Below are 14,507 nucleotides of genomic sequence, written 5' to 3' on the forward strand. Positions count from 1 at the left end.
AGAAATTTTTTTATTCAACCAACAATTAGAAATTTTGCCTTGCAAACATGGATAGTTTGTAGAACGGATAAACTGAACTGGTCTGTATATCTACAAAACTAACTTTTTTTTTTTTAATTTTTTATTTATTGAACTTTTTATCAATTACATATCAAGATAACAATACTTGACCAGAAAAGTGAAGTATAATTATTAATATTACAGAAACAATAATACATTTATTATCCTTCTTATCCTTACTCAATACTTCACACATAAGAACCTCTATACTAATTATAATAAGGATCCAGTAATTTAACTTTCATTCCAGAAAAAGAACTTGGAAAGAAAAAAAATAACTTTTAATAGGAATATTGCCATATAAACTGCAGGAGGAGGAAATCTTTCTTAATGAGAGATAGTCACAGCATATTTGGGGTACTGGATGTATCTGGACTTTGATCTTCCACTCCTTCATGCTTGATTACTTTATCAGAAAGAAATTGAGTTAATTGTGAGGGAAGGAAAAAGAGGTAGTTTAACCCTTTATATTTAACTTGACACCGACAAGGGAATTGCAATTGAAAAGTAGCGCCTATTTGTAGAACCTGTGCTCTCATAAGCAAAAAGTGCCTCCTTTTCTTTTGCGTCACCCTTGACACATCAGGAAATAATCTCACTTGCATATTAAAAAAAACTACATGAGTGATATTTAAAAAACAACCTAAATATCCACTCCCTATCTATTTCCAATGCAAATGTAACAATCATGGTACTAGATTCAGCGAGACTAGAGTCTGAGGTCTCTAACAGTTCTGTAACATTCAATGATAAGGTCTTTTTTTCAGGTACTCTAACTTCTCCTCTATTTCCTCCTTCTGAACCTTTTCTACCTGTTGGAATATAATAAGCTTTCACCACAGGTGGAATATTTTCTTCAGATACTTTTAATATGTCTATTAAATATTTCCTATACATCTCTTTCGGAGATATATGTACTAACTTAGGGAAATTGACAAATCTCAAATTCCTAGCTTTTTAACACGTTTTCCATATTCTCCAATTTAACAATTTTATATTATCCTTCACCATGGACTCTTGTGAGATTTTACTAGAACTCAAAGTTTTTCATCTCTGAATTCTGTGAGACAACACTTTTAAGTGTATTCTCCATAGTTATCAATCTCACTTCATGTTCCTTACAAACATCATTAATAGGCAAAATTCTATTCACAATTAAGTTATTTAAGCCTTCTATTGCGGACCATACAGACTCTAATGTCACTTCCACCGGTTTCTGTAACTTATAAGAAAAAGATGAAACAAGAGGGGTACTTAGATCATGTCCAGCCACTAATCCTTGTTCCCCCTTTGCTGGACTGCTGGCAAACTCGCCAGGAATAACTTTCCCAGCGTCTCCACTTTGTTCTCCAAGACTATAAGGCCCTGCCTGGCCTACCAAACTGCAGACAACTTTGGACTGCAGTGATGTCAGCTCTAAGTCTGGGCTCCTAAGTGTTGCAGAGTTTGCCAGCCCCACTCTCAATATCGGGGAAAGCGAGATGTCAGAGTCAGGCACTGGGACTTGAGATGCTTCCAAAGTCCCCTGCCTCAGCGACTGCACTCCCGATTCAGTTCCTCCTCTAATCCATCGGTCCGGATATTTCAGGGTTAAGAGAGACTCCAGGGCTGGCTTTTTCTTTTGCCCTTCTTTTCCTTACACTACGAAGCATTGATTCAATCCCAAGATTTCAAAAGTGGACTCCATAATATAATACAGCTTATGGCAATTTAACTTGGACCCTTATTATTTGGAGGCGTGAGGTGAAAGGAGATATAATAAAGGATATTTAGATTCCTTAACATACCCGGGGTGGAGGTATCAAGGAGCTCCAAATCTGAAACAAGACAAAGCCGCGCGCGGCTTGGGCGACACGCCGTAGGAGGGCCGGATTTATAGCTCCCACACCGGTCCCTCCCTGATGATGTCACAATCGTGGAAATGTCCCGAGGCCCCGACTGGGCCAAGCAAGGTTCCTTGGACCCTAGGCAACCTCTCAGGTAAATGTTCAGCGACTCACCTCCACCTCCTACAAAACTAACTTTATGTACATGCTGACCAATGGCACAGCATCTTAAGTGTTACATGAAGGTTTTATAACAGTTCTGTCACATGGAACTTAAGCAACCAATAACATTGAGTGCACATAAACTATTTTAACATAAATATTTTAAGTGATTAGGTAAAAACAATGCTTTCAGCACACAGATACAGTATCTTGCATATAGTTAGGACTACTAACCCTTGGCAGGGTAGCTTTAAAACTTCTCAATGACATCACAATATTTTATTTATTAATTTATTTATCTAACACTTTTCTATACCAACCTTCATGAATAAATTCAAATCAAATTGGTTTACATGTAACAAGGGGTAGAACTTAATCAACCATTTAACAAGAGGCGAAAGTTACATATAACAAGGAGGTAGTAATTTGGGGGGCTAAGTTAGCCGGAGACAAAGAACAGCAAAACTGAATAAACTAAATAACGAAACAAAGAAACAGAGGCAAAATATGCTGTGACCTCGATAGCTCAGCTTTTCTTTTTTAACCTGGTTCCCTTCAGAGAAATTATCCTTATAAAACACTGTGTGCTCCGCCACCTCCTCCCCCCCAAATAAGTTTTTTTTTATTCAAACTCTGTTACAGGTAATAGAGCACCCACTTCATGTGCCCTGAAACCTCCCTTACAGTTAAAACTGCTGTTTGACTTTTTCCACTTTTGTTTCCTTTAGGGAAAGAGTCCAGTTCAGTTAAGTTATAACCTCAACTAAGTCAAAGTAACTTGTGATGTCATCAAGCAATTTGAGTTTGCCCTGATCATGGTTAGTGCCTATAGGTCCTTGAGTAAACAATCTGAAATATACTAAAACTAGCCGTTAAGCCCGTTAAAACGGGCGAGATTCCATCGGTCAGACTGGCACGGTTAGAGCCGCTCTGTTCTCCACAACTTCCCTTTTCCTTCCATCCCCTCATCTTTCCTTTCCTTCCCCTCTCACCTCATCTACACTACAACCCCTTCCCCTCTCCCAGCCCCCCTCCACTCTTTTTTCTCTTCTCCAAAACTTCTTACCCTTCCCACTTGTTCAATCATATCCTCTTCCCTTTTCCTTCCCCTCTCCCCCAGCCCTCCTCCACTCCATCCTTCCCATTTACTCACATCCTCTTCCTTCCATCCCTTCTCATCTTCCCTTTCCTTCCCCTCCCACCTCCTCAACCCCCTCTACTCCCTTTTTCTGTACTCCACAACTTTACCCTCACCACTCACATCCTCTTCCTTCCCCTTCCACCTCCTCCACAACCCCTTCCTTCTCCTTCAGCCCTCCTCCGCTCCCTCTTCTTCTCTTATCCAGAACGCGCCTCATCACCGGGCTCGTTGCTGGCCCGCCTGACATAGATATCACCGCCGCTGCTCCATGGAAGGTCTCCGGGGGTCTCTCGTGCGCGCGCCTCTCCACCGGGCTCGTTGCTGGCCCGCCCGATGCTCGGTGATGAGGCACGCGTATGAGAGAGACTCCCGGAGACCTCCCATTTCTGTGTCTGTGCCGCCGCTTCTTCCCGCGCGAGAGAGAGACACCCCCCCCCCCCGGAGACCTGTGCTGCCATCGCCACTTCCAAGCAGCCCTCTGCTGCTCCATTTTTTTCCCAGCACCATGTTGCTGCCCTCTGACCGACGTGCTCTTGCGCATGCGCAGTAAAGCTGCTCTCTACTGCGCATTTGCGGCACGTCGGTCCAAGCCCATTTATATGGTAGATGCCATGTAAGTTAACACATTTTAAAGAAAAAATGAAGCTGAAACGTCAGTGAGGTCACAGCATATTGTGATGTCAGAGGATTTTTAAAACTGCCTTGGCATTAGTGGACATTTTGCATTTTGAAAGCTGTTCTACAACTGGTTAACAGCTATAACCATATGCAAGTTTCTATACAAAAGAAGGAAACTAGGCATTAAATGTTTACATGTTTCCTTGTCTTCTTTAGAGAGTTGACTTGTTCGGCATTTTGCTTTATTTAAAACAATACAATGAGGGACTTGTACGTACTAACCAAAGGCAATGCAGCTTTAAAAATGTTTAATGGCATTACAAAATGCTCTGATCTACCCGGAATTACAATTGAACTGTTCTGTTAACATATAGAAACAAAGGTAAAAACATATAGAAATTCTAAAGGGGAAGGGGGCATTGGGAGCACAAGAAAAGTGAGTATCATTAACTATGCTATCTGTGGCACAAATTTGAATGAAATCGGAGGAACCATCCAAATGTTATTAGGGGGAGGGGTTATACTAACAGTGAAAACACCCAAACATAATTTGAAGATTTTACAAGGTCAATTTCCCTGTGAGAAATGATAAAATGTGTGCTTTCAAGCTGATGCAATAAAATTATATGCAACGAAAGCAACTCTCCAGGGGGTACACAAATCTGAATTACTTCAGCTCATACTTGCGGATTATTCAAACCCCAAAAGCTGGTATATTCAATAACAAAGTAGGCATCCAATTGAAGTATGCCATTTCTTGTATGTAAGGCAAGAAAACCAATTAGAATGCAGGGACAATAGTACTCTACATTTACCTTTTGCAAAAGTGTGACACTGAATTTAAGTTTTATTTCCCCAAATTATACACCTTCCAGTCTACATTTCCAGTTGTGAAATGTGTTGATTACAGTGAATGTATGAAGTACAAAGAATACATTTTGATAATCTTCAGACAGAAAGACAAACTAAAGAATCCCCATTGTAATCACTAGTTTGAGCCCAATTGATGTGGTAGTCATAGAAAAAAATTTCTTCTACACAATGATATATGTGTGTGATGAAACTTCAGAAATTCAATAATCATGTACTTTATTTTCAGGAAATTGTGCTCACTTTCATAAAGGAGGCTGGTGGTACAATGCCTGTGCACACTCCAATCTTAATGGAGTATGGTATAGAGGGGGTCACTACAGGAGCAAGCATCAAGATGGAATTTATTGGGCGGAGTATCGAGGAGGATCCTATTCACTTAAAACAGTACAGATGATGATCAGACCAATAGACTGAAGAGTGAACAAAAATGGTTTCCACATGACTAGATATAGTAAATTCAGAAGAAGCCCAAGTTCAGAAAAGAATATTCAAGCTAAGGATCATCAAAATTAGGTTTTTCTAACTTTTGCTATAACATTCCAAATAAATTTAATTTACTGAAGATCTGCAACTAGGGAAACAATTTTTCCGAGCTTGCTTCCTTCTTACCATTCTCAGAGCTAAATGACTACAAGTATGTAATAGTTAATTGTAATGCTAGAAATTATGAATGAAATGCTCAACATCCCCTGTTTTACATGGAATTCTAGGCTTTAAAAGAGGCTTGTTTGTTTTGTTTATATTTTAAGCTGGATCTTTTTAGGAATTCCAAATAAGCCAAGTGTTGGGATGGTCACATTTACTCTGGGTTGACAGACAAAGAATCAGGGAACAATATCTAAAAGATTAATAAAAGCTATGTGTCATGTTTAAGACATTCCTTTAAGTTCTTTGGAAGTTAGTTCATATTTCATATTTCAAAAATTATTTTGATGGCCCCTAACTTACATTCAAGCTTTAAGGAGTTCATCTACAAGAACAGGTTTACAAATATTTAAATCTGTTTTGATATTCATTATTGTTATACAGTGCTATTTTATTATAGTTCGTACTTGCTTTCAGTATAAACAAGGTTTTCCTCTCAAATGAATAAAGTTATTAGTGCTAATACTCGTTAAAAAAAAGTTTACCATTTGAATGTATTTTAAGACACAGGCTATGCGGTGTATCAGAACAGTAAAATTTATAATTGTAAATTATTTGGTAATTTATATTTTGCTTTTTTTTTATTGCAGAATGGAATGATTTTTTTCCCATTATTTAAAAACTTATTTATATTCTTTAATATCGTAAAACCCAATGTAACTCTAATGATCAATTTTTTGCAACATTATTTTGAAGCCATCCCAACACAGCAGCAGACAGGAACTTGGAATAAACTCCAGGTTTTGCCAGCAGGTATATACATACATTTAAATAAAGCATGAGTTATTTCAGCACAAAGTTGTGATATCCAAACTAAGAATAGCTAATGTGTTCTGGAAATCTTTGCAGGAAATGTCTACATCATGCAGGTATTTAAAGTGGGCAATCTCCTTTATTTAACCTTATACCATAAACTTACTTTGGGAATATTTATCCTTGGAGTATAACAAAAAAAAATGTGTTCTAGCACATCAATTGCTCCCCTGAACTCCAGCCCCCACAGCAGATTTCACTGGGCAACAAATTTTCATAAAAGTCATGTTACGGAAATGAAATTAGTCAATTCTTATAAATTTCCATGTGCTAAACATGAATGTGACTGTGAAAATGCTAAATTGGCTCTAGTTTTTTTGTAATATGCAATAATATAATTACATCTTGAATTGTATGCCAATAGTAGGAGACCTACGGTTAATACCGTTTGAAAAATGAAGTCAGACTACGTCTTAGATTTCTTTGCTTCTCTCTTGTACACCTGTTCGGGAGCATCTCTGCGGAGTGTCCAGCAGTAGTCAGCCAGCATGAATATTTCAAATGCTCACCCTTTCTGACTGGGCTTCATATAGTACACTGCTGACATCAGCTTACTCAACAGCAGCATGGCAGTAGAACTGCATTGCATCAGAAAATGATGTAATAAACTCTGGATGATGTGTGCATGATGGTATTATGCAATATTACATCATTCTAGGCTTATTTAGGATGTTGTTACAGTCCTACTGGATAAATTTACACGACTAAACATAGAACGTGAACTATATTAAATATCTTCAAAACAAGAGCCAATAAAAACTTTTCATGGTCATATTCGTGTTCAGCACATCAAGATACTACAGAGTAGGACCTTTTTAGGTCAGTAACACTTTCATTGTTGCCCAGTGTTTTCTATTGTATTAGTGTATCACATGCAGTAACCACAGCACTGTAAAATACATGTACAAAGGAAACTGACCACTACATGTAGATTTGTACTGTTTCTGCCATGACAGATATAAAGAAAATATAATAAGCATCACTAGGATACATCTGGATATATGTATATTGTGATTTAAAGATCTATTTTCTATGCTTAGTGCTTGTTTTAAGAATTATTTTTGTTGTACAAAATCTGCTGAACTGTAGTCCAATTTGACCAACACCCATTTTACAAGATGCCAGATAGCATAAATATAGGGCACCTTTGTTTTCGGTTTTTTATTTTATTTCTTTTGGGAACTTCAATGTTATAACAAAAAAAACACTGGAGGAAAAAGGACTTTTCCACTGTTTTCTCCTGTTAAGTCATTTTTCCACTGATTTTGTTATAATATTGAAATTCCCAGGAAAATAAAATAAAAATGGACAATGAAGGTTCCTACATAAATGTAAGCAGTTACCCTCATCAGACATGGACCTCAAATGTAACTTGCTCTTCAGTTATTGCTTGTAAATTCATTGTCACTAGTATGCATTTCATAGTGCTTTCTCAAAATAATGCATAAGCAGAAAATACTTTACAGTGGATTCTAGAATGTCATGATATAATGCTCATAGGGATAGACCCAACAATAACAAAGAATATTTCTTTACAGCAAGTGTAGTGAATGAATGGAACAGCATCTTAGTGAAGGTGATGGAGGCAAAAACAGTAACACAATTCAGGAAAGCATGGGATAAACCAGCACAAAGGATCCTTTGTTATGATAAAGTGAAGGTAAAATCACAGAACACAAGGCATGTACAGTACTGCACCAGAAAGGAATGTGAGCAGACTAGATGGGCCTTATGAGACTTAATCTGCTATATTTTATATTTATATCTGTGGATTGCTTTGAAAATTATATACTTCAGTTTTACCTTACTATTCAACACAAGCACACACATTTCTTATGAAATAAATATCTAATAGACAAAGAGTGGAAGCAAATTATCAAGATTTTCAGTTATAATATTTATAGAAACATTCTTCATAGCACAGTAACCAATATATCTGAACTGAATGACCTATTTTTTTTTTTAATGGTTTTTCACTTTTAAAAAATTCTTATGAGTATCTGCTACACAGCAACATCTGTGCAGAGCTAAATTTTTAAAATTTCACAATATTTCAAAATCCAAAAATTAATAAAATGTATACTCAGGCGATCTCAAACATGTTCAAACAGCAACTACTGTTTCAGTGAGAAGCCTCTATCAAGGAAACAAGTCAAATTTGCATTTAACCGTTACATCAGTAGGAAAGGAGATATCCTCCAGGGTAACTAAGCAACATGGACCCTAAGACCACTGTGGCTTAGACACCAAATTAGGGTGAACTTGCCTCCTAGCGTAGCTGATTTGGAGTGGGCAAAGAAATGGTCTCAGACTTTCAGCCTCAAGCAAAGGAGAACGATAGGTCCTCCTATGTCTCTGCATGACAGTCATGTCTCCTTGAAGTCAAATACTGTGTTGAAGGATACCACCTCATACATCTAATGGGTAGGGCAGAATATTCTCTGCTTCTGGACCTCTTTTTTGGTCTTGGCTCAGATTACCACAGACACACAGTGTGGCTCCTGTGTTTTCAATGCCTTCAGTGCTGATGAGGTTGCATTAGTCTTGGAGACAAGCCAATGATGTCTAGAAGTTTCAGTCTTCAGAATCTGATGGCTCTATGCAACATTTTAGCATAGATACCACAACTAGTGATGATATGTTCTAAGTCCAAAACACTAAATACAATCCTTATGGTAGTTCATATGGTACGTATTGCAATTACGCAAAGGGCACCATTTAAAGCTGTTAACATAAGAACATAAGAAAATGCTATACTGGGTCAGAACAAGGGTCCATCAAGCCCAGTATCCTGTTTCCAACAGTGGCCAATCCAGGCCATAAGAACCTGGCAAGTACCCAAAAACTAAGTCTATTCCATGTTACCATTGCTAATGGCAGTGGCTATTCTCTAAGTGAACTTAATAGCAGGTAATGGACTTCTCCTCCAAGAACTTATGCAATCCTTTTTTAAACACAGCTATACTAACTGCGCTAACCACATCCTCTGGCAACAAATTCCAGAGTTTAATTGTGCGTTGAATAAAAAAGAACTTTCTCCAATTAGTTTTAAATGTGCCCCATGCTAACTTCATGGAGTGTCCCCTAGTCTTTCTATTATCCGAAAGAGTAAATAACCGATTCACATCTACCCGTTCCAGACCTCTCATAATTTTAAACATCTCTATCATATCCCCCCTCAGCCGTCTCTTCTCCAAGCTGAAAAGTCCTAACCTCTTTAGTCTTTCCTCATAGGGAAGGTGTTCCATTCCCCTTATCATTTTGGTAGCCCTTCTCTGTACCTTCTCCATCGCAATTATATCTTTTTTGAGATGCGGTGACCAGAATTGTACACAGTATTCAAGGTGCAGTCTCACCATGGAGCGATACAGAGGCAATATGACATTTTCTGTTTTATACACCATTCCCTTTCTATTAATTCCCAACATTCTGTTTGCTTTTTTGACTGCCGCAGCACACTGAACCGACGATTTCAATGTGTTATCCACTATGACACCTAGATCTCTTTCTTGGGTTGTAGCACCTAATATGGAACCCAACATTGTGTAATTATAGCATGGGTTATTTTTCCCTATATGCATCACCTTGCACTTATCCACATTAAATTTCATCTGCCATTTGGATGCCCAATTTTCCAGTCTCACAAGGTCTTCCTGCAATTTATCATAATCTGTTTGTGATTTAACTACTCTGAACAATTTTGTGTCATCTGCAAATTTGATTATCTCACTTGTCGTATTTCTTTCCAGATCATTTATAAATATATTGAAAAGTAAGGGTCCCAATACAGATCCCTGAGGCACTCCACTGTCCACTCCCTCCCACTGAGAAAATTGTCCATTTAATCCTACTCTGTTTCCTGGTTTTTAGCCAGTTTGCAATCCACGAAAGGACATCGCCACCTATCCCATGACTTTTTACTTTTCCTAGAAGCCTCTCATGAGGAACTTTGTCAAACGCCTTCTTAAAATCCAAGTATACTACATCTACCGCTTCACCTTTATCCACATGTTTATTAACTCCTTCAAAAAAGTGAAGCAGATTTGTGAGGCAAGACTTGCCCTGGGTAAAGCCATGCTGACTTTGTTCCATTAAACCATGTCTTTCTATATGTTCTGTGATTTTGATGTTTAGAACACTTTCCACTATTTTTCCTGGCACTGAAGTCAGGCTAACCGGTCTGTAGTTTTCCGGATCGCCCCTGGAGCCCTTTTTAAATATTGGGGTTACATTTGCTATCCTCCAGTCTTCAGGTACAATGGATGATTTTAATGATAGGTTACAAATTTTTACTAATAGGTCTGAAATTTCATTTTTTAGTTCCTTCAGAACTCTGGGGTGTATACCGTCTGGTCCAGGTGATTTACTACTCTTCAGTTTGTCAATCAGGCCTACCACATCTTCTAGGTTCACCGTGATTTGATTCAGTCCATCTGAATCATTACCCATGAAAACCTTCTCCATTATGGGTACCTCCCCAACATCCTCTTCAGTAAGTACCGAAGCAAAGAAATCATTTAATCTTTCTGCGATGACCTTATCTTCTCTAAGTGCCCCTTTAACCCCTCGATCATCTAACGGTCCAACTGACTCCCTCACAGGCTTTCTGCTTCGGATATATTTTAAAAAGTTTTTACTGTGAGTTTTTGCCTCTACAGCCAACTTCTTTTCAAATTCTCTCTTAGCCTGTCTTATCAATGTCTTACATTTAACTTGCCAACGTTTATGCTTTATCCTATTTTCTTCTGTTGGTTCCTTCTTCCAATTTTTGAAAGAAGATCTTTTGGCTAAAATAGCTTCTTTCACCTCCCCTTTTAACCATGCCAGTAATCGTTTTGCCTTCTTTCCACCTTTCTTAATGTGTGGAATACATCTAGACTCCGTTTCTAGAATGGTATTTTTTAACAATGACTGCGCCTCTTGGACATTTTTTACTTTTGTAGCTGCTCCTTTCAGTTTTTTTCTAACAATTTTTCTCATTTTATCAAAGTTTCCCTTTTGAAAGTTTAGCACGAGAGCCTTGGATTTGCACACTGTTCCTCTTCCAGTCATTAAATCAAATTTGATCATATTATGATCACTATTGCCAAGCGGCCCCACCACAGTTACCTCTCTCACCAAGTCCTGTGCTCCACAGAGAATTAGATCTAAAATTGCTCCCTCTCTCGTTGGTTGCTGAACCAATTGCTCCATAAAGCTATCATTTATTCCATCCAGGAACGTTCTCTCTCTAGCATGTCCCGATGATACATTTACCCAGTCAATATTGGGGTAATTGAAGTCTCCCATTATTACTGCACTACCAATTTGGTTAGCTTCCCTAATTTCTCTTACCATTTCACTGTCCGTCTCACCATCTTGACCAGGTGGACGGTAGTATACCCCTATCACTATAGTCTTCCCCGACACACATGGGATTTCTACCCATAAAGATTCAATTTTGTATTTAGTCTCATGCAGGATGTTTATCCTGTTGGACTCTATGCCATCCCGGACATAAAGCACCACACCTCCTCCCAGGTGCTCATCTCTGTCATTGCGATATAATTAGCAATATAATTAGCAATTAGCAGTTTGTTTTTGTTATACAGAGAAAAATTAATGAGGCAAAATCAAATTAATTCTTGGTAAAAAAAAAAATAAAGGTGGCTGAACATAGTCACTCCCTTTCACCCAATGAACTTGACAACTGTCATCAAAAAATAAGGAAGCTTATTAAATGCCAAAAAATCTGAGGAGGCTAGAAAATACTGCAAAACCAACTTTCTCACTGAAAATAAAGCAAAAATGAAGAAGAAGCTGGAAGATGTCTGGTCTGATCCTGTAGACAAAAAGAACTGAGGGAGACTTGCACATGCCCAGAAAAGCCTTCTAGGCTCTTCCATACCTATGGAAGAAATGCTCTCCATCTGCACTGTTGAAAAACAGCTATGTGTGTGGCTGACTTAACCTGCTTGTCAATGGAAAAACAAAAGAATTAAAAAAAAAAAAAAAAAGCAGCTTAGCTGGTATCACAAATGTCAGCATATGCAATACAAACTGAAAGGTGTGGTCAGAAAGGCTACTACACATTGAACCTAGTTTACTAAGGCTTTCTTCCTCTAATATGTGTCTGAGAAGGAAAAAAGCTTAAGAAGAATTTTTTATGCTGCTGCCATAGCTATTGTTTATACTACATTTGAGGCTGTGAAAGAACTCTGGATAACATGTAATCCAACTGATGCCACAAATTGGTCTACAGTCATTTTTAGGGTATAATTTTAAATATGTATGTGCCAATGAACCACATCATGAAAAGCTGGAGATGAAATGAATCCAAATTCAAGTGTTCCTTAAGACTCAAGTGTATGAATGATATGATTAAAAGATTTTTAAAACTAGTATCATCGCAAGCAAGTATATTTTTAAGTACTTAGAAAGCTAGGAAGAAAGTTGACATACTTGATATGTTCTTATGCCTGCATTTACAGCTAATACATACTCAGAATTAGTTTTTGGTACACTATAATTAGCAGCAAAAGAACTTCCTAGGCTAAATGGTAAATGAATTGGTAAAACTGGTAATTTCACTGACATGCATGTTGGTAAATCTGCTGACTTTCATGTGTAAAAGCTGACTTATAGGGGATTAATGCGGGTAAGTATGCATGTAAAATCTCCCTACGTATATTTTTAAGGAAGTAAAAATAACATATGCAGAGCAGTGGAGTGCCACTTAGCAAGATAAATTCCAACTTATCCAGCTAGAAAGATAACCAGGTAAGTCTAAGATTTATCCGGCTATCTTACTTAACCAGATAAATACTCTTAAGACCTATCCAGCAACTTTCCTTAGCTGGATAAGTAATGCTTTTATAACTTATCCGGCTAAAAAATGGCAAAATTATCACTTAGCCAGAAAAATCAGAACTTATCTTTTAAATGTGCGCAAATGTTACAGGGTAGGTTTACACGTTTATTATATCCCATGGTTAAGAAAGACAGGGGTAAATCTATGTGCAGCCATGTACATGCATATATGGGTGCGCGTGCAGGTCTTTTAGAGTTATTCTGCTTGCATACAGTGTGTTAATGTGCATGCTATTTAGTGCATATGAAGATGCCTTAAATTTTAATGTCTATATATGTTAGACATTGAAATAGTATGCTAGATAAAATATTATGTACAAAAAAGTAATGTTAGCATACCTATAAATAAATACAACCCCATCCCAATTTTGTCTATCATTTATAAGAGAACTCTTACCACACTGTTTGAAAAGAAGATCTTTATTGGATGGATATGGCTGCAGTACAGGTCAACTGCATACAACAATTCAATTAAACATATTCTCAGTCCCCAAGGTTGAGTACGCCCTCATTTGCTGCATTTCAATTCACAAATGCTCCATAAAGCAGAGTTGCTTACCTGTAACAGGTGTTCTCCAAGAACAGCAGAATGTCAGATATCACATATGGGTGACATCATCCAATGGAGCCCGACACGGAGCTTTGATCTCAAAGATTCTAGAGCTTTCAGCATGCTCTACTGAGCACATGAAGCTGCAGTCACCTCCCTGCCCCCTAGGAAGAGCCCCTCTGTCTATGATATAGCTAATACATAGAGAAACCAACTCCCAGGGAAGGGAATTCTGAAGACTGACAATCTGCTATCCTCAGAGAATACCTGTTACAAGTAAGCAACTCTGCTTTCTCAGCGGACAAGCAGGATGGCAGTCCTCACACATGGGTGAATCCCAAGCTACAGGCTGCGCAAAAACAAGAAAAAAAGCAGAAAAAACCATAGTGCAGAAGGCACCACCTTTGCCCCTATTGTTTGTGAGTCAGCTGACCCATAATGGGCTCCGGGAAAGAAAAAGAGTTGGGTTCTACACCTCAGAGACCCACAGAACAGCTAGCCAAAACCCTGATGCACAGCAGAGTTTTGGCTAGGGCAGGGGTGCAATGTAAATTCATAGCAAGAAGCCCACTTCGCCGCACAAAAAGTAATGCAGTCAGATTCTGTACTGCTAACTCCGACAAGCAACATTAAGCCTAAGATCCTACTGTACAGGTAAGGGCACAAACCATCAACAAGCTCATGGACAAAGACTGCATAGATTTTCTTAAGTGTCACAAGGGAAGAGCTCAGTAACCCACAATCCAAGGGAGCACAGAGGAGAGGATCACCTTGCTGGTGGCTGAAAAGAATTAGTAAGTACTGCTTGGAGAAATTTTTAAAACTTAAAAGTACTGGGAGAAGTAAACTATTGAGGTATATTATTTAGTGTGTGTGTGTATTGTATTAAATAGGCATTCAGCAAAGCAGGCAAAAAAAACAGAAGTTTGTGTGTTTTGTATTTCCCAACCCTCCCTCCCACCCACCCATA

At 38.2% G+C, this 14,507-nt stretch overlaps 2 protein-coding genes across 6 annotated transcripts in view; one reads left to right on the forward strand and one right to left on the reverse strand.

The window, feature by feature from the left end:
- Nucleotides 1-6,360, forward strand: part of ANGPTL1 (angiopoietin like 1) — a 164,130-nt gene extending 157,770 nt beyond the window's left edge. Inside the window, exon 5 of the mRNA XM_029618598.1 lies at nt 4,907-6,360. Within this exon, the coding sequence (XP_029474458.1) occupies nt 4,907-5,094 (188 nt within the window). The 3' untranslated portion in view covers nt 5,095-6,360. The remainder of the gene's footprint in view (nt 1-4,906) is intronic.
- Nucleotides 1-14,507, reverse strand: part of RALGPS2 (Ral GEF with PH domain and SH3 binding motif 2) — a 785,699-nt gene that overhangs the window by 500,857 nt on the left and 270,335 nt on the right. The window lies entirely within an intron of this gene.

Source organism: Rhinatrema bivittatum, chromosome 10, assembly GCF_901001135.1.
Source record: "Rhinatrema bivittatum chromosome 10, aRhiBiv1.1, whole genome shotgun sequence".
NCBI classification, from domain to species: Eukaryota; Metazoa; Chordata; class Amphibia; order Gymnophiona; family Rhinatrematidae; genus Rhinatrema; species Rhinatrema bivittatum.